This window comes from Prosopis cineraria, unplaced genomic scaffold (genome assembly GCF_029017545.1).
Source record: "Prosopis cineraria cultivar Desert tree isolate PC_DT_omini unplaced genomic scaffold, ASM2901754v1 PC4, whole genome shotgun sequence".
Classification (NCBI taxonomy): domain Eukaryota; kingdom Viridiplantae; phylum Streptophyta; class Magnoliopsida; order Fabales; family Fabaceae; genus Prosopis; species Prosopis cineraria.
The window spans coordinates 14,096,695-14,118,130 of NW_026555335.1; the positions used below are offsets into that span (position 1 = coordinate 14,096,695).

The 21,436-nt window shown below is 33.8% G+C and overlaps 1 protein-coding gene and 1 pseudogene across 1 annotated transcript; one reads left to right on the forward strand and one right to left on the reverse strand.

The window, feature by feature from the left end:
• The first annotated feature begins 551 nt into the window (after positions 1 to 551).
• Positions 552 to 9,699, forward strand: LOC129308588 (5-oxoprolinase 1-like). Its single transcript, XM_054949813.1, has 2 exons — positions 552 to 869; positions 5,605 to 9,699. Exon 2 carries the CDS (start codon positions 5,623 to 5,625, stop codon positions 9,412 to 9,414), a length of 3,792 nt encoding a protein of 1,263 aa, XP_054805788.1. The 5' UTR covers positions 552 to 869; positions 5,605 to 5,622; the 3' UTR covers positions 9,415 to 9,699.
• A 2,304-nt stretch (positions 9,700 to 12,003) lies between these two features.
• Positions 12,004 to 16,139, reverse strand: LOC129309428 (uncharacterized; annotated as a pseudogene).
• Between the last annotated feature and the right edge of the window lie 5,297 nt (positions 16,140 to 21,436).

Sequence of the window (21,436 nt, forward strand, 5' to 3'; positions counted from 1 at the left end):
TTTCTCTTCAAACTTGTTATGCTTGAAAATGGTGAGTCTCTTCTCATCTCTGCTTCCGAGAAAGGTGATGGTTAAAAACTAAATGAAAAGAAAACATATGCAATGAAACTAAAAGAAGTGGAAAAAGAGAATGAAATCAATGGTGAGTTAATGGAACCACTTGGTAGCAAGAAAGTGAAAAAATGTTTGGTCGACATCAAAGCCGTCTCATCAAAGCTTAGCTAGTGATTTTGCAATGAAGGTTGATACCATCTCAACTCGTGGGACAAGGCAGCACCGTTGATCAAGGAGTTAACGACAGTGACATCAGCAATGCAACGATGACCTGAATGAGAAATTGATAGGGTATAGGGGTATTTTAGTCAGATAAGGAAGTATTTAAATAAATAAAATAATAACTTTGATCATTCAATGACATTTGGTTTTTAGGATCAATTTCTATTTCAACTAGGTCTTTTCACTAAATTTTTCTAAAAATTTTTCAGTTTAATAAATTTAAAATTTAAAAAAAAATTAAATGTGTGCTGCAGAGATTAATTTAGACGGCCCTACTCTACACCTATCTCAACGGAGGTGCGGAGGAGGCTTCCTCCTCTGAGGGAAGAGGGAAGCCAACTCCGGATTCCAGAACACTGGCCATGCTCCACCGAAAGTACGAAACCTAGCTCTACCTCATCTCAGAACGCTGTCTCTCGTCAACACAAGCTACACGAAGCCGTTGACCAACCATAGCCGCTGTGATCCCACTTTTCCGACACGGTGGTTATCGGAGGAATATCTTATAAGTCATATCAGCTGCGTTATTGTCTTTAACTTTGTCTTCCTTTCTCTTGCTCATTTTTGGACTTAGCAAGGCTTGTTGGAGAAGGGTAAGTTTCCTCCTTCATTATCCACCTTCTTTCTTCCACTATCCTTCTTGTTTTTTTTCCCCTCGTGGTTGAAGCATGACATGGTTGTAGCTCTTACTTTTTCATTTTGAACACGTAGGAGCTCTAAATTTGAGGATTTCCTGTTGGAGCTTCAAAGTGTCAAATTTACACTTCAATCCTTGTGCCACAAGCTCCTTAAATGATTAAATTTCAATTTTAATTAAGGTTTAGAGTCTATCTTGGACGTCGCAGATTTGGGGTTGTTGGAGGCTAGTAGAAGTTAGAGTGTTTTTCATGTGATTGATTGAATTGTTGCGTGTTGTTCTCTTCGAGATTGATTCACATCAGGATTATGGTTGGAGAAGAGTTCAATAAATAGCAGTGTGGCGGGTATGCACAGCGTGCATTCGATAAAATGTTTGAAATAATGACTTGCAATTGGAAAAGTAGCCCCTAATGATTGCAATTCTTACTTGGCCATAATTTTTATGACGCTTGTGGTATTTACTAACTTGGAAGTATTAGATTGGTATCATCTAAACTTCATTAAAATTGCAAGATGGTACTTCCATTCCAATAAAAATTTCTATTTCAATATTAGGAGTTGACTTATGGAACAGGTAATTCACTTAACCTGTCAGATTAAGAAAATAGCATGATGATCTCTGGTGAATGTTAAAGTTGAAGAGAAATTAAAATTCTCAATGATGACTTGTTTTGAAGTTAAAAGTGTGATTCTACATGCAGTCATGTGGTTTTGTTGTGATGTTTCTGGGGATGCAATTTAGCATATAAATGATGATATTTGGCTGGGAATTTGGTAGTGCCTTGGATTGGTTATGTACTTTGGATTATAATTATAAATTAATCAATTTATGGGCTATACAAGACCTTAGTTTTAAGTTTACTTTATTGTGTAATTGCTGTCTATGATGCTAAATTGATATTGCAATTGGGATGTTTTGGACCTGTTGAATTGCTGGAAAATATGCAGAAATTATCTGGTTTATGGTGTTATGATACAGAACTCTGATGAAAATTTGAGCTTCTAGTTTTATGATTGAGATGGAGAATTAGTGGCCAATGATATTGCAAAATATAATGTTGAAATCAAATTTTGATTTGAAATTTGTAGTGCAAAGCCGTGTCATGCAGATCCTTATCATGCAGGACTGTGGTGTTTTATTGTGATATTCATGAAAGCTTTATTGTTGCTGTTTCAGACATTTTTCAAGGTGTTTTGAAATTATGGTATTTCTGCATATTTCTTCATGACAGTTTGGTTTAGATATTTTCTTTACTAGTTGTTTTGGTTTGTCGAATCAAACTTATGTATTTTTAAGATATAGTTTTATTTATTTTTTGTCAATATCATTTAACAGTTCCAAGTCCTTATTTGTTCAACTTGATCTTAAATGTTTTGATGGAACATATTCAAGGGAAAATTTCGAAATGTATGCTCTTCGCGGATGATATAGTTTTTATAGCAGAGACAAGAGAAGAGGTTAATTGCAAACTTGAGTTATGGAGGAGGACATTGAAGTCGAAAGGTTTTCGTCTGAGTAGAAGTAAGACGGAATATTTATATTGTAAATTTGGTAAAGAACTATTCGACAATAATTTGAAAGTGAAATTGGGAGACCACATTATACCTTAAGTGGAAAAGTTTAGATATTTGGGAGCCATTATTCAAAATGATGGCGAAATCAATGGAGATATTTCACATAGAATTCAAGTTGGGTGGTTTAATTGGAGAAAAGCTAAAGGAGTTATTTGCGACCGTAAGGTGCCTAATAAACTTAAAGGAAAGTTTTATCACACTGCTATCAGACCGGCAATGTTATATAGTAGTGAATGCTGGGCTCTCACGGGATAGCAAGAGCATAAAGTTGGAGTAACAGAGATGAGAATGTTACGATAGATGTGCGGACATACACGTAAAGATAAAATTCGAAATGAGCATGTACGCGAAAAAGTGAGGGTGGCACCTATTGAGGAAAAAATGGTAGAAAATCGGTTGAGATGGTTTGGGTATGTACAAAGAAGACCAAGGGAGGCACCAGTGAGAAGAGTGGAACATATAACTTTGAGTCCGATTAAGAGAGGTAGAGGAAGGCTTAAGAGAACACTCTTGGAAGTTATTGAACGCAATCTCTTAATTAATAATATTCCTAAAAGCTTGATAGATGATAGAGCACAATGGTGTCTTGCAATCCATGTAGCCGACCCCACCTAGTGAGATAAAGGTTTGTTGTTATATCATTTAACAGTTCTAGCAATGTGTGTGTGTTTTGTATTTCAGTTCAATTTATGCAATTAAAAATAGATGGGAGACCTACTTTTCTAAACTTTTCAATGATGGAGAGGATTCATCTAGTAACTTGGAGGATTTAATAACTGGTGAAGGAGAACAAAGTTTGTCATTTTATCGAATAATACGTGATAAGGAGGTAAAGGAAGCTCTTAAGAAAATGGCAAATGGTAGAGCCAACGGACCTGATTGTATATCTATCGAAGTGTGGAAATGTTTAGGTGAAGAAGGGGTGAGATGGTTAACTAAGTTATTTAATGTGATTTTACGGTCCAAGAAAATGCTTGATGAGTGGAGGAGAAGTACATTAATTCCTATTTATAAAAATAAAGGAGATATTCAGAATTGTACTAACTATAGAGGGATTAAACTCATGAGCCACACAATGAAATTATGGGAGAAAGTAATTGAGCACAGGTTGAGATTGGAGACAAGTATTTCTGAGAATCAATTTGGTTTTATGCCAGGTAGATCAACTACAGAGGCGATTTATCTACTAAGGGGATTAATGGAAAAGTATCGTTGTAAAGATAAAGATCTACACATGGTTTTTATTGATTTGGAAAAAGCTTATGACCGTATATCAAGAGAAGTGCTTTGGAAAGCGTTGGAAAAAAAGGGAGTACGGATTGCTTATATTAAAGTCATACAAGATATGTATGAGGGGGTAAAAACTAGTATAAGAACGCCTAGTGGTCAAACAAAGGATTTTCCTATAAAGATTGGACTACATCAGGGATCATCTCTGAGTCCTTATTTGTTCAACTTGATTTTAAATGTTTTGACGGAACATATTCAAGAGGAAATCCCGAAATGTATGCTTTTCGCGGATGATATAGTTCTTATAGCAGAGACAAGAGAAGAGGTTAATTGCAAACTTGAGCTATGGAGGAGGACATTGGAGTCGAAAGGTTTTCGTCTGAGTAGAAGTAAGACGGAATATTTATATTGTAAATTTGGTAAAGGACTATTCGAAAATAATTTGGAAGTGAAATTGGGAGATCAAATTATACCTCAAGTGGAAAAGTTTAGATATTTGGGAGCCATTATTCAAAATGATGGCGAAATCAGTGGAGATATTTCACATAGAATTCAAGCTGGGTGGTTTAATTGGAGAAAAGCTGAAGGAGTTATTTGCGACCGTAAGGTGCCTAATAAACTTAAAGGAAAGTTTTATCACACTGCTATCAGACTGGCAATGTTATATAGTAGTGAATGTTGGGCTCTAACGGGATAGCAAGAGCATAAAGTTGGAGTAACAGAGATGAGAATGTTACGATAGATGTGTGGACATACACGTAAAAATAAAATTCGAAATGAGTATGTACGCGAAAAAGTGAGGGTGGTACCTATTGAGGAAAAAATGGTAGAAAATCGGTTGAGATGGTTTGGGTATGTACAAAGAAGACCAAGGGAGGCACCAGTGAAAAGAGTGGAACATATAACTTTGAGTCCGATTAAGAGAGGTAGAGGAAGGCCTAAGAGAACACTTTTGGAAGTTGTTGAACGCGATCTCTTAATTAATAATATTCCTAAAAGTTTGATAAATGATAGAGCACAATGGCGTCTTGCAATCCATGTAGCCGACCCCACCTAGTAGGATAAAGGCTTGTTGTTGTTGTTGTTGTTGTTGTATTAGACTGTTAGTGTGTCTTAAACCTTATAAATTTGGGTGCAATATGGCTATTTGACTGCTTTTGCTTGAAGGCCAAATTATTAAATTGTAATTTTTATTTGCTGATCAGGGTTTTGTTGTATAAAAGGCCAAATTACCCTTCTTCTTTTTTTCTTTGTCACTAATCAGGGGTTTGATGAATACAAGAATTAGTTGTGGATGATGCTGTAGAAGTTAATATTTAGAGCAGAATGTTTCTTGGAGAGTTGTGAGATTTTGTACTTTTTATCGTGTTATGGACTAATAGTTTGAACTTTTCTTTCCTTGATTGATTTTATGAATTAAAACATCACATAGGTTTTCGACTTTGACATGTGGAGCTCTTACTATTCATATCACTGTTCTTGTCTCAGTTCACTTTTATTTTGTTCTGTTTCAAATTTCCAATTTTTGGACCCATTTTTGTGTTAGTGATATTTGTAATAATGACAACACTACAAAGTTTAGTACCGTAATTGTACCAGACCAGCTCATGCGTGCCTAAGTTTCATCTTTTCTCTTGAGCTATGAGAACTCACTCTTGTTGTTTGGAGATCAAGATTTGTTTGTGAACCTCTTTAGTTCCAAGGGTGGTTAGATTGAACTTTGGCCATAAGTACAAAATATCTGTGATGTCCTAATTGTGCAGCAATAAAATGAATTGGTTTATGTTTGTTTCATCTACTTCCTCTTAAAAGTGGATTACCATGTTATAAGTTCATTTGCAATATTGTATGACTTAAGTTTGTTTCCTCTATATGAATATGCAGGAGTTGTGTAGAATAAGGATGGGGAGTGTTACTGAAGGAAAGCTGAAGTTTTGTATTGACAGAGGGGGCACATTCACTGACGTTTATGGGGAAATCCCTGGTCAGTCTGATGGCCGAGTGTTGAAGCTCTTGTCTGTTGACCCATCAAACTATGATGATGCACCAGTAGAAGGGATCCGAAGGATTCTTGAAGAATTCACAGGGGAGAAAATTCCAAGGAGTTCAAAAATACCCACTGAGAAGATAGAGTGGATAAGGATGGGTACAACTGTGGCAACAAATGCACTTTTGGAGCGAAAGGGAGAAAGGATTGCTGTGTGTGTTACTCAAGGTTTCCGAGATTTACTCCAGATTGGTAACCAGGCTCGCCCCAACATATTTGACCTCACTGTATCAAAACCATCAAATCTGTATGAGGAGATTGTAGAGGTGGAAGAGAGAGTCCAGTTGGTGCAAGATGAGGAGTTAGAACATCAGGCTAGTTCATCATTGGTTAAAGGTATTTCTGGGGAGCTTGTGAGAATTGTGAAGCCTCTTAATGAAGAAGCACTGAAGCCAGCACTGAAAAGATTGTTGGACAAAGGAATCTGTTGCTTGGCTGTTGTGTTGATTCATTCATACACTTTTCCACAGCACGAGCAACAGGTTGAGAAGTTAGCTTTGAGTCTGGGATTTAGACATGTTTCTATTTCATCTGCTTTGACTCCTATGGTTCGTGCTGTTCCTCGAGGTTTAACAGCAAGCGTAGATGCTTATTTGACCCCAGTTATTAAAGAGTACTTATCAGGATTCATGTCCAAATTTGATGAGGGACTGGGGAAGTTAAATGTATTGTTTATGCAATCAGATGGTGGGCTTGCTCCTGAGAGTTCCTTTTCAGGGCATAAAGCTATTTTGTCTGGACCTGCTGGTGGCGTTGTTGGTTACTCACAAACTCTTTTTGGACTTGAAACAGATAAGCCACTAATTGGATTTGATATGGGAGGTACATCTACCGATGTAAGTCGTTATGCTGGAAGTTATGAGCAAGTGCTGGAAACTCAGATTGCTGGTGCTATAATACAAGCTCCCCAGCTTGACATAAACACTGTTGCTGCTGGTGGAGGATCAAAATTGAAGTTCCAATTTGGAGCATTTCGAGTTGGACCAGAGTCAGTTGGAGCACACCCAGGTCCTGTGTGTTATCGGAAAGGTGGGGAGCTGGCAATTACTGATGCCAACCTGGTTCTGGGATATATTATTCCTGATTATTTTCCATCGATCTTTGGGCCAAATGAGGATCAACCTCTCGATGTGAAGTCTACGAGAGAAGAATTTGAGAAGCTTGCTGGACAAATAAATGCTTACCGAAAGAACCACGATCCATCTGCAAAATACATGACAGTGGAAGAGATTGCACTTGGTTTTGTGAATGTTGCTAATGAGACAATGTGTCGTCCAATAAGACAGCTGACTGAAATGAAGGGCCATGAGACTAAAAATCATGCACTTGCATGCTTTGGAGGTGCTGGACCTCAACATGCTTGTGCTATTGCTAGATCGTTGGGTATGAAAGAAGTGTTGATTCACAAATTTTGTGGAATATTAAGTGCATATGGCATGGGGTTGGCAAATGTTGTGGAAGAGATGCAAGAGCCTTATTCTGCAGTCTATGGAGCTGAATCTATTGTTGAGGTCTCTCAACGAGAAGCTGTATTGTTGAAGCAGGTAAAGCAAAAGCTACAGAATCAAGGGTTCAGAGAGGGAGGAATTTCAATAGAGACATATCTAAACTTGAGATATGAAGGTACAGATACTGCTATCATGGTTAAAAGACAAATAAATGAAGATGGAAAACCATGTGATTATGCAATTGAGTTTGTGAAGCTCTTTCAACAGGAGTATGGCTTTAAACTTCTGAATAGAAAGATAATGATTTGTGATGTTCGTGTTCGTGGTATAGGAGTTACCAATATACTGAAGCCATGGGATTTAGAGCCAGCATCTGGTAGTCCTAAGTCTGATGGCTACTATAAGGTATACTTTGGAAATGCTTGGCAAGAAACTCCTCTATATAAGCTTGAAAACCTGGGTTATGGCCACACAATGCTTGGCCCTGCAATCATTATGAATGGAAATAGCACTGTGATTGTGGAGCCCAACTGTAGGGCCATTATAACCAAATATGGCAACATCAAGATTGAAATTGAATCTTCTTTAAGAAGTGTTAAAATATCTGATAAGGTTGCAGATGTTGTACAGCTTTCCATATTCAATCACAGATTTATGGGAATAGCTGAGCAGATGGGAAGAACACTGCAAAGAACTTCCATTTCAACAAACATAAAAGAACGACTTGATTTTTCTTGTGCTCTCTTTGATCCTACTGGTGGCCTAGTTGCAAACGCTCCTCATGTCCCTGTGCATCTAGGGGCCATGTCTGCTACAGTTCGGTGGCAGCTCAACTATTGGGGTGACAATTTAAAGGAAGGAGATGTTTTGGTTACTAATCATCCTTGTGCTGGAGGTAGTCATCTTCCTGACATAACTGTTGTTACGCCAGTTTTCTACGATGGAAAGTTAGTGTTTTTTGTTGCAAACAGAGGGCATCATGCAGAAGTTGGGGGTATCACTCCTGGCAGTATGCCGCCATTTTCAAAGTCCATATTAGAGGAGGGAGCTTCCATTAAAGCATTTAAGCTTGTTGAAAAGGGGATTTTCCAAGAAGGGATCACCAAACTACTTCAGTTCCCTGGCACTGATGAACAGGGAAATAAAATCTCAGGAACTCGAAGGATTCAGGATAACTTATCAGACCTGCGAGCACAAGTAGCAGCAAATCAGAGAGGAATTTCTCTTGTCCAAGAGCTCATTGAACAGTATGGTCTGGAAATTGTTCAGGCATACATGACTTATGTACAGATGAATGCAGAAGAAGCAGTGAGAGAGATGCTCAAGACAGTCGGTAATAAGGTTTCGTGTAAGTCAAATGACAATTTTGTGACTGTTGTAGAAGAGGACTACATGGATGATGGATCTGTCATTCACTTGAAACTAAGCATTGATTCTAATAAAGGAGAAGCTATTTTTGATTTTGGTGGGACCAGCTCAGAAGTTTATGGTAACTGGAATGCACCAGAAGCTGTTACAGCTGCTGCAGTAATATATTGTGTTCGATGTCTGGTAGATGTTGACATTCCTCTCAATCAAGGTTGTTTGGCTCCTGTGAAGATTGCTATCCCCGAAGGCTCATTCCTTTCCCCGAGCGATGTGGCTGCTGTTGTAGGAGGTAATGTTCTGACATCTCAAAGGATAACTGATGTGATATTTTCTGCATTTCAGGCCTGTTCTTGTTCACAAGGTTGTATGAATAACCTCACTTTTGGGGATAATACTTTCGGCTACTATGAAACCATTGGTGGTGGGAGTGGGGCTGGCCCTACTTGGGATGGTACTAGTGGAGTCCAATGTCACATGACAAACACAAGAATGACTGATCCGGAGATTTTTGAGCAAAGATATCCAGTAATTCTGCACAAGTTTGGACTAAGAGAAAACAGTGGAGGTGCAGGATTTCATAGAGGTGGTGATGGGCTTATAAGAGAAATAGAGTTTAGGCGTCCAGTTACTGTCAGCATTCTTTCTGAGAGACGTGTCCATGCACCGAGAGGGCTGAAAGGGGGGAAAGATGGTGCTCGTGGGGCTAATTATCTTGTAAAGAAAGATAAACGAAGGATTTATCTTGGTGGTAAGAATTCTATTGAGGCGCAACCAGGTGATACTCTTCAGATTTTGACTCCTGGTGGTGGTGGATGGGGTTATCCGTCATAAGAACTTGTTGAATTTCTACTGTGATAAATTTGATGTTCCACGATGGGGGTAAACTGTATTACATAGTAATGTAGGATGCTCTCACATGCCAATTGAATAATGTTTGGATAGTATCATAATGCTATACAAATAAAGTTCATCATCAATTTGTCTTTGCTAAAATAATCTAGCACTAGCAGTAGTGCAGCATTACTTCCAAGAAATAGTGGGATTGTTAACAGAAGATTGTTGTATAATTGCTCTGTATATTTTTGCTGTGAATCATAGGATCCTTTTGCTGTCAAATCTCTGCTGTGTCTGAGTGAGTCAAAATCTAGCTCGTTCTTAATCCTCTTGAAAGAATGACACTTGCAATTTTAAAATTTAAACTTACACGGGAAAGGGTAAAAAAATTAATCTTCCTCTGCTGTAAATTGCGTCCTAGCTCCTCAGTAACTGAACCAAATAACTGCAGTAACTATTTGTAATCTATTCTCACTGCCTGTTGGAGAGTTGTGGGCCTGCTAAGCCTGGGGCTGATCTTTTGGGCTTTATGGCGGTGCCCCTTAAATCATCATCACCAGTATACGTACTACAATTTGTAATTTTCCTCAGTTTTTCTTTTTATATTAATTATTTTTAATTTTTATATATTTTTTCTGTCTCAAATTATAAGATAACTAGTATACTCCCTTGTGTGATGTACAGGGTTGTGGGTAATAAGTTTTATAATCACAAAGGTTGAGAAGCTAAAAGTATGTTTGGATTGAAGAGAATAGAAAAAATGAAAAGCTTATGTCAATATATCTAAATTTCTTCTGATGAATAGAAGGGGGAAAAAATCTCTTGGACTTTTTTTATGTGTCTCATCCGAACAAGTCTTTAGCCCCTAAGGATACGTGTAAGCTCAAGAATGGCTATGTTGCTAGGTTGAGAACAAGTTTCTTCTAAACCAGTTGTAATAAAGTAATAAATATATTATTTCCTTCTCTTCTATTCGCCCTTTGACAAAAATTGCTTCTATTTATCTGAATTTTAGAAGTCCAAGGCAAAATTAAGTATTATTTTTTCAACCACTTTCTTATCTTTGCTAATTTTACTAATTTTCGAAATTCAGGACAATAAATATTACATCTCATGATTATTATTTTTAATTTTTTTAAAATTATAAAATATTTATTTTTTAATTACACATTTGAGTTTGCTAAATTGAAGAGGTGGCAACCTCTCATTCTCTTGCCTTCCAATTTTTGTATATTAATAGAATGATATTTGATAATAAAAATAGCAAATAAAATTATTAAAATTCATCCTAAAAATTTAATTTTGAAAAGTAATATTTTATAAAAATATTTCCTCTAATGTAATATTTAATATATAAACTTAGAAATATATTATATTAATTATGACCAATCCATCCACAATTTAACCATAGTTGTAGGTGAACCAAAACATGTCTATCAGCAAAGGAGTCCAGGAGACAAAGTAACACATGCCCTATGTTTTATCGTTGTCATCTATTTATTATTATCATATTGTATGTGCCCTATGACAAAACACAAGAAGTCGTCAGCAACACAACAACGGTTCAAAATTAATGAAATATTTAAATAAAATTTTAAATATTTTAAAAATAAAAAATATTTTATACATTTAAAAGTTATTATTTGTATTTTGTAAAGTTATTATAATTTGACATGTTAAAACCTTGGTGGTTGTGGGGTGGAACCACCTTTCTATTGATAGGAATTAGGGGACAAAGTGACACGCGCCCTATGTTTTATCGTTGTTATTATTTATTATTATTTATGTTATATTGTATGTAACTTTTTTTTTAATATTTTAAAATTTAGCTATAACATAGTCATGCCTCATTAAAAATGAAACACAAACGTTTACATACACATAAATTGCCAATATCAGTTGAATGCAAAAACTCAAAAAAAAAAAAAACAAGAAGAGGGAGAGAGCTTGCCTTTGACATATTATGTGTCTGTTAATAATTAACAAAAAATTATCAACTAAAGTTAATATAAGTGATATTATAAAGATAATTAGGGTTTGAATTACCTTTATATATATATAATAATTTAGTTGAGAATGGTCTATTAATTGCTCTTAGTACCTTAGGAAGATATTATGTGCTGTAGGTGAATCTTATACTTACCAAAAGGAAAAAAAATCAACATCAACAATAATTTTTAAAATTAATAAATTACTTTAATAACATTGTAAATATTTAAAAAATAAACATTTAATATAATATTTAATGTGTGTGTGTGTGTTATTATTTGTATTTTGTAAAGTTATTATAATTTGATTTTTTTTTTTTTGATATAAGAATGTCTTGAGATTAAGATATCACCTAAATTTAAAAAACCATATTGTAATTTTTGATACAACCATTTATTTATATAGACTTCCAAGAAACTTAACTTTTTAAAAATCTTTTAATCCCAATAATACAAATTAAAGATCCTTAGTTTTCAAATATATTTTTTTTTTACCTTACAAAAGATAACGGATTATACCAATAAAGCAACAACCTTGTACAATTTTTTTCTTCTTTCGAATCAAAGTGGCAAATGACAAATATAAAAACAAAAGATCAAAAAGTAAATTACTTTCTTCAACTATACGCCTGAAAGTGGATTTAAACCAAGTATTCCCATCACTGATATTTCTAACTGTACAAAAAATGGACATTAACGTAACAAGGCTCCTACATCAGCAGTGGCACCACTTCGATTCAATTCATTCGTGATCATAATAATAATAATCTACAATCTACAATCTACAATTCTACAAAAATACAAGAATTCATCAGGTTCAAGGAGGAACCCCATGAAATTTTTACACAAATTCCCCACCACCATAGGATCAAATCAGTTAATATCAGTTGAGCTGATAATAGAACCTGAGGGCCAAGGCTCTATCATCTTCCTCACAATCCCATTAGAAGCCATTACTCTGAAGTGAAGCGCAAGTCATCAATGGCAATGGACAGATCGGATTCCAGCACCTCCATGTTAGTAGTCTCCTTTTGCTCAGTACTGCCATTGATGATGCCATTCTCTTCTTTCGCTTCTGGTGGTGGTGGAGCTGCTGCTATAATACAGTCCTGGAACCTGAAGCAGGTGATGAGATGGTCATTTGTTAACCCAGCAACCTGCATGAAGGAGTACACGACGGTGGGGCCCACACTGCGGAATCCCCTCCTCACCAGGTCTTTGCTGATAACATCTGCTTTTGGGGTTTTCACAGGAACCTGTCTAGGGTACCTGAATCTGCTCACTATGGGCTGTGGTTCACAAAGCTCCAAATATACTTCTCAAATGACCCAAACTCACTGTGACCTGGCATATCGTTAAAAACCTGCAGAATGTTAGGTGTGGTGATGATCATCATATCTACAAAAGCTTTCTGCAATTATGGCTGTTCAGTACAAAACGGGAATTTTCGTGGCAAAATTCTCAGGTAGGTAGATCCAATCCGAGCTATAAAATGTTTTAAGAATACATCACTCATTAACGAATATGTAAGCATACTAATTAGCTTTATAGTGAGGCCCACTTCTGATGCACCCATATTTTTGGTTTAACGTTAGGACAATCCAGCTAAGCAACATGGCAGGTTAAAGAATCCAAAATAATTAGTTATAACTGCTATTGCATAATTTGGATTCCTGAGAGATCAGGTTCACAGAAGATCATGCCATTCATCGTTCGTCCCATATGGATCTTGCATATTGAATAAGGAACAGGACCACCACCATCATCCCATTACTTTAGCACTGAATCTACCAAACCAAATGATCACAAAATAACAATTTTAGGCCATTCAATTGATTGAGCAGAAAATTCAAGACACACTGCCTATCTGTCACATTGTCACAACTTACAACGATGAGGCAAAAAGACAGCGCCCAAATTAAACTCAAGCACAATGCTGAAATATATGTGCAACAGTACAGAAAATACCACCAAACCTTGCAAGACATAAACTTGCGGACTTACTTGTCTAACTAGTGTAACATTGTAAGTATACAATCAAGCCTGTGGTTCATGGTTTCTCTTCGCTTCTAATGGGTCCAAGAATTAAGTATAAAACTTAGGAACCAATTACCAAGGTGCATGTTTTGTTATTTGATAATCTACCTTTGTTATTTGACGCGCATTCTCAATTATAGCACGCAGTTTAAGTTCTGAGAGTAGAGAGCTCGCAGCAGTTCCCGGTGCCATTATTTTCTTCTCATTCATATTTGAGACAGAAACCGGATCAAATTCTGCAAAAACTTCCCTGCAAATAACCTCTAGTAAAAAAATACTGCAAGCAAAATCGTGGGGAAAGATGTTACGGATGAGGGCAAAGGTTTCTCAAGAAGCCAGTTCATATTTGAGGCTTGAAATTAATTTTGAAGTTAAAATGAAAAGAAAAGGCAGTATGCGATTTGTAGAGAAGCAATACCTAAAAATATGTCTTTTGCTTAGAATGGTCGGCCAACTGAGTTCTCCCAGAGCACTTGAAAATACAAGAAGCTCAAATAATTTCCTGCATGAATAAAGTGTCAAGATAAACATCTACCTGAGGAGGAATATTCTTATTTTCCTTTAGAAGGACTTGACAGTCAAAATTTGCATCACATACTTGTCATCATGAACCGGAACTCCCCATTCTTCATCGTGAAAAGTAGCATAACACGGCTCTATTGTCAACAGTTGAACTTAGTTAGGAAGCAAAACTGAGAAAAATGCTAATCAAGTTCAAAACAAATCTTATGAAGACTTTCTGGAAAAGATAAGACCTGGCATCTTGCTATAAAGACCACTCAGGTTAATAACCATCAATATGTCAGGACCAGGCACATACCATTTCATACTAACTAATAGGTATGATACTATATATTTCATTTTTTATCCTGAAAGCATCAAACGAAATCTATGAGGGGGGAAGAGCAAACATTGAAGTGTCATACATGATAATTTGAAGCACAACACAATAAAATTAAAGGGACTCAAATATCTTACGGAAGCAACCAAGCATCAGAAAACTGAAATCCAAGCCCATTTGACGACTTATAGGGAAAAGAGTACAATCAAATCCAAATGTGACAGTTTGAAGAACCCAAAATGTTTAATCTATAATCTCAATCTTGATGAACTGGAATTCATCTCCAAGCCCAACGAAAATCATACAGTAGCTATATAAGCTCTGGATAAATTTGAAGTCAACTACCATGTGGATATTCCTGATTGAAATTTGAGATAATACCAAATCATGGGCCGTGTCAGTTCCAAAATCAGTATTCGGTAATAAATGTCTTCTTATGCATTCAGGAAAAGTAAAAGAGAAGAACAAACCAGTATTTGGCGTAACCCAGGCACACCGCTTCTTGGACTGCAAATCATCAGGAGGAAGAGATTCTAAAACACCGTCAGAAGCAACACTCCTTGGCTTTGTCACAATCAGCTTCCTTCTACTACCTAGACTATTTGACCGAATCAATCTGCCAGTAGATGCTCGACTATGAAATGAATCTGTGGAGGCATCAGACGAACATGAAGCGTTCAAGGACAAATTGCAATGCAACAACTGCTCATGCCGACGGAGTACTGAAGCAACACTTGAAGGATGTGACTGAGGAGAGGAAGTGACAATTGTGGAAAATTGACGCGATTTCTTCTCTTTTGATGACACAATCTCGTCCCGCAATTTATCAGCATTCCTCAGTGGTTTCGAAGTTGGTTTCCTCGAACTATATGATCCAGACTTGTTTCCAGCAGGTCCAAGCACAGGCCTTGCTTCTGAATCAGCAACATTCATAGACCTAAATCTTGGAGCTCCAGACATTGATTTGGGTTCCAGAACTTTCCAAACAGTCACAAAAAATATTCCAATTTAACCGGCCACCACCCAGTGGGTTCTTTAAGCGCCAATATATATCAGCAGCCTATGAAACTCAATGAAACCCTCATTTTTACAGTAGTTGAACTCTTCAACACTCCCAAACACAGATCTTAGGTTCTTGCATCCAAAATCCTATGACTGTAGTCTCAGGCTCTTGGATACGTGGGAATCAGTCAAAGTTCTCAAATTACTCTCAGAGACGCTCTGAGCCACCCAAAACCTAAAATTTAACAGACAACAAAGCCACTGACCCCGTTCCTCTCATGCCCAAAATTCCAAACAGCCCAAACCCGGAAAACTTGAAGCCAGTAGGGTTTAGGACTATAACATGATCGAAGCCAAAATGGGTTCACCTTTTTTTTTTTTAACCAAAGTTAGGGTTTAAATGGGCAAAAAAGGGGTTGCATTCTATCTATATTCCCGATAACTTTCAAAACGAGCTTACGAAAGCCTCGAAACTCTGAGATTCCATTCTGCATTGTGGAAAACGAGAGCACTCTGCAACCTCAAAAAGAAAGAAAATACGGGCGTTCAACTGTGCCGCGTATTATTCATCTCTCTGTTTTTCCCCACTTCAGTCGCTCCACATGGAGAAAAAGCTGACACATTCCTTTGCAGCCACCATGCTTTTTTTCCCCAGAAATTAGTAGGGAAAGTTTCCCAGAAAATGCGAGGAAAAGGGTGTCTTCCTCCAAGTGACACAAACACACTGAAAAGCAATGGGTTTGATCTTTGATATTCGAACTAATATTTTGATGTCCGAAGTTGATTTGAATTTGATGTAGTGAACTAAGTTTAATTAGCGAAAAGTTGAGGAGACGGAGAGAGAGAATCAAGGAGCAAGTGAAGGTTGGGACAGGGACAAGATTAAGCTTTACCCGCAAATCCGGTTCTTGCAGTGCATTTTTACCGGCTACGTCCGGTACTTTCCTTGTCGTTTTGCTATGAAAAACTCTTGTCGTTTTTGCTTGTTGTTTTCTTCCACTTTTTCTAATTCTGCTTTTTAAACATTGTTAGTGGAAAATGAGAATTTCATTGTTATGATAATGCAAGACAAAGAATATAATAAAACTTTAGGTTAAAGAACAGAATGGAAAAATTAAAAAAAATGTTATGAATATTATAATTAGTTTTGACGTCCCAACCTTTCACATTAGAGAGTAAGTACTAATATTTTAAAGTTACAAGTAAAATTGAACTCACGATCTTTTATTTTTGAAAACATACTTATTATTAAACTATTTAAATTGCATAACTTTCAATTTCAATTATACAATTATATTGTTTAATTTGCTTCTTTACATGTTTGTAACTCTTGGAGTTAATCTTTCATGTTGAGGTCATATAAATAAAGGTAATGTAGACACATGGGGGATAAAAAAAAAAGAATAAGAATCACTCCTTCTTTACTGAACAATTCTCTCTTATTTTCTTCATTTCTTTCATCTCAATTTCTTATTCTTTCTACTTTAAAAACATTTTATCAACACTATACTTAACCAAATTATTCCATGGCACAAGTTTTTAGATTTTCTTATCGATCATTTGTTGATTCCTATTGATTATGTGGAAATAAGTCAATCAATCCAATACAATAAAATTTTTCAGGTTTCTTTAGACACAATGATGGCCTTGCAATTTCAAAGAAGGTATATCAATTATATTTATTCATGGCTAAATTGAAATTTATGTTGAGTAATATAAAAATTTACCTTATTTTATTTTTACTCTATGGCATTCTTATATTTTTCATAGTTTATCACTTAAAAGTTTAAGCTTTATTCTTATATGTTTGTAATAATGAATTTGATTCGTATTGATATTTTAAATTCATGTTATTGAATGGCCATGAGCCATAATACTACTTTTGATATTATGATTAAATGTCTAGAAGTTATATCACTTTTGATAATAGTCTTTTGTAAAAGACAACTTCATGGTTGCAATAAAGATGAAAAAAAATTGTTGCTACAAATAATGTAATCTTAAAGGATAATGATTCAATCATTTCGCCACAAAAAAAAAATTGATAGCATTAAAAATATTTTATCTACAATCCTAAAGACTAATAGCTTATAAAGAATTGTGTCATCGAGAGATAATAGTTATGAAGACTAATTAAAATGTTTGTTTTGTTATGATCACAAATTGAGAATTAAAGGCAATAATGTTTTGCCATGTATATTAAAATAATGATATTCTGCCGTCGTTATTAAAATTTTGATCAATAGTTTCAACATGATGTGAAGCCATTTAAGCAAATGGGTAACAATTTTATTAAAAGTAAATGCCAAAGAAGTTATGAAACTAAAAAAAATTATGAGATATTGAAGAAAATATAAACCAAGTGTGGCATAAAATTAAATAGACTAAAAAAAGCAATTAGTAGTCATATCATTATTGATCATATCAAGATATTAATATATTGTGTCAATTTATTTTCAAATTTAAAAATATGAAAATTAAATATGATGATATTCCATGGAAATTAAATATTAATTTCATGAATTTTAAACATTTATCATAATAGTATACATGTATATTCGAGGAATTAAACTTGTTGTACGTGATACTTGAGGGAAAATATAAAATGAGAAATTGTTTAATTTTTTGAGAAAGTTTATTATGAGTAGGTGATAGTTGATGTTGATGGACAAAATTATTTTTGTGATATTGTGAAACTATGTGGGTATTGTAAGTTAAATTCAAGAATGTTTAAATAGTTTGGATAATTTAATTTATTTTATATTATAATATTCATAATATGTTGGATGTTATTCTTCATTTCACTCTAACCCTTACACATCATAAATTAATTATAAAGTATTGAACTTTAATCTTTATATATAGTCTTTATGGAATTTTTTTACATGCTCCTATAAATTTCTTCGTTAGTTCAAGAAATAGATCTTGTGTGTGTGTATTATAAGGAATATTAATTATATTTTGGATAAGGAAATTTTTAAAAAAAATATGTGACGAAAAAAAAAATTGAATCATTTCATATTCATACCTTGAATGCAAAAAAGAAAGTAAATTAAATTGAATGTGTTATTAGTGAATAATGAGAACATATATTTATGTGTTTGCTTATGTGTGTTAGCCATCGATACATGGTAGTTCTTGAAGAATTAATGAAGATTTTTTTTTGGATAAAAATATGATTAGAAGTGAAAAATATGATCGATATATCTAAATTATAGCTTCATTTTGCCAAAGGTATGAAAATAATAGCTTAATTAAATGGTTGTCTATTAATTGAAAAGTACTTGGGCATCCAAGTGAAAAGCATATTATCTTTTGGCTATATGCTAGTTGTCTTTGAAATTTGGGAAGGATAGAAATAAGGGAAGTCTGTTTGCATAATTCACATGTGAGAAAGACATTATTGGAATACAAGTGTTTGTTAATGTTGGATAAAGTTTCACTTATTTATTTATATATTTTTTCTTAAAGCATAATAGATATCCTAAATTAATATTATTTTGAGATTATAAATCGGATTAGAGAATTAAAAATTTTACTATTGGTTAAAAAAATGTTACAATAAACTAGAAGTTTGTTGATTGAAAAAAATATATTTTGGGCATAATTTTTTATTTATTTTGGATCATACATATGATAAAAAGAATTATTGAAAACATATGTTGATACTAATTGAAGAACTAAGAGATTCTTCATGAATAGCCAACATACATATTATGTAATTTGATAATTAGTACATGCTACTTGTTGTCAAAGAGTTGATGATAAGAAAATTACTAGTTATGATTTGGAATATAAATCTTTGCATTTCTAAAAATATATTAAATCTATATGGATAATTAGTATTTGATAAATTTTGTCAGATACATTTCTAAGATGGTTTGAGGTATTACTATTTCTAATTTGCAACTTGAAACTTGTAAAATTGTTTGAATAAAGCATTATATTGAATACAAATTTTTAGAATATGTGATCAAGGCATTTCATATTGAAAATTCTAGTGAAATTATGTCTCAAGCTTTCAACAATTATCATATGTTTATCAAAAAAACTAGTTAAAAGGCCTAATTTTAAATTAATGATCTAGCACAATTATTTATCAAAGCCTTCAAAAGAAGCTAGATTAATACTTATAAGAACAAAATTAATACTTATAAGAACAAACTTTCCATTTTAGTGTTGACATATGTGATCTTATGTATTGCTACACTTATACATATATTAAGTTAAAAAACTTCTCATACTAAAATTCACCTTTGGCCAAGAGCCAGATATATTTTTTATGTTAAAATTATTGAATGTCTAATGTTTATTCTTATTGTCTCACCATACTGCACAAGGATGAGTACGCCTTGTTTGTCTCTAAATGAAACAAAAGATTTCTAAAGGAAATAAATAGAATTAAGAGACATGTCTATATGAGAGTTTGTTATCAATTAACCAAGTTTTTTCAACATGAAGGGAAGAAAAAGATAGTCGAAAAAAAATATATGAAATGTATTATCATTATTTTATAGATCCTCTCAAACAACAATATGAATACAAAATTCATCAAATGTATTCATAAAATATTGCAAAATATCAGCTAGATGCCATTGTTGATCTAAATGAAAATTATTAAATCTCATATTCCAACTGAAGATGCTCCAATGATTATTAAAAAAAAATGAGACATGTCTGAAACATGAGAAGGTCAATCGGTTCCAAATATAAATATGTGGGAAAAAGAGGAGCATATAATGATCATAGAGGGTTAACATTTGGGGATTTAATAAATTAGTCAATCTTGAACCAACTTAAGTAATATTATGGATATCTTATCATTTTTTTCACTTTATGTTACTAAATACTTTTAGCTAATGAATTCATAAGTATTTTTACTCTTTTGTCCATGATTTAAATCATCACGTGGACTTTTATAATTAATCAATTACATTACTTATTAAATATTTTACTTCATTCATAAATTTTCTTATGTTACTTATTACATTGTAGCATACTGAAAAATGATATTTCTCTCATTTTGTTTTATAGTAATTTTATTTTAATTCAGGCCCAACATGTTGTAGTGAGATTTCAAAATATTTTGGTGATAATTTGAAAATATGTCACATTCATGATCCTTAGATAAAATTCTTCCCATCATTTCCCGTGATCAAATGCCCGAGTAATATTCTTGTTAAGACTGACTCCAAAAGTCGAATAGAAATTATCATATTCGTTCAGAAAATATTCTCAATGCTATTGAAAATAAATTTATCTTTTGCTATAAGAACAAAAATTACAATTTTAAATATATTAAATCATTTCAAAGGATATATACATAGAATATAATTGAAGAAAAGAATAGAGGAAAGAAATTATAATAACCAAACAGTTGTAGACCCAAAAGTAAACTCATAAACTACACTATTCATAGGTTATAAAAAATACTTTGTATAGAATTTATGTTATCTATTGATAGATACAAAAATAAAGGGGAAAAAAGAACATACACAACGTCTCATTTGTATGACTATCTCTCCTATCTTATGTCAGGGATGTTCATGAAATCTCAATCTCAATCTCAACTTACTCATCTTCATCTTAACCATGCCAAGACGAGTTAAGTTTGGTCTGAAAAATATTTGAGACAAAACGGGACATGATTTGGGCATTGAAACATCTTATCTTGTCCCCAATATACATGTATTATTTTATTAATTTTATATGATAGATGCATTTTAATTTTTTTCTTGAAATTCACCTTTCTAACATTTCATCACTTGTAAATGCAAAAATGATAGAGAAGTTCTAAAAAAATTAATTAATTTAACTTAAGTTTCAAATGTTAAATTTGAATTTATAAGTTCAACCTTAATTTTATAATTTTATTGTGATGAATTTATAACTGATTTTTTAAATTTTAATATATTTAAAAAGTAAACAAATTTATTTTTCATGTTAAAATTTAAAACATAAGTTATAAATTCATCACAACAAAATTATAAAATTGAGAACCAAATTACAAATTCCTATAATTTAACGCTTGAGACTTAAGTTAAATTAATTAATCCCTTGAGACTTATTTATCATTCTCTCCTTGTAAATTATGATTTACTTGTATTGTTTTGAACTTAAATGTGGTTTGATAAATATTATGCTGGAGATA

Excerpts from the sequence above, each read along its gene's own strand:
- LOC129308588 (XM_054949813.1), top strand. The coding sequence starts at position 5,623 with ATGGGGAGTGTTACTGAAGGAAAGCTGAAGTTTTGTATTGACAGAGGG.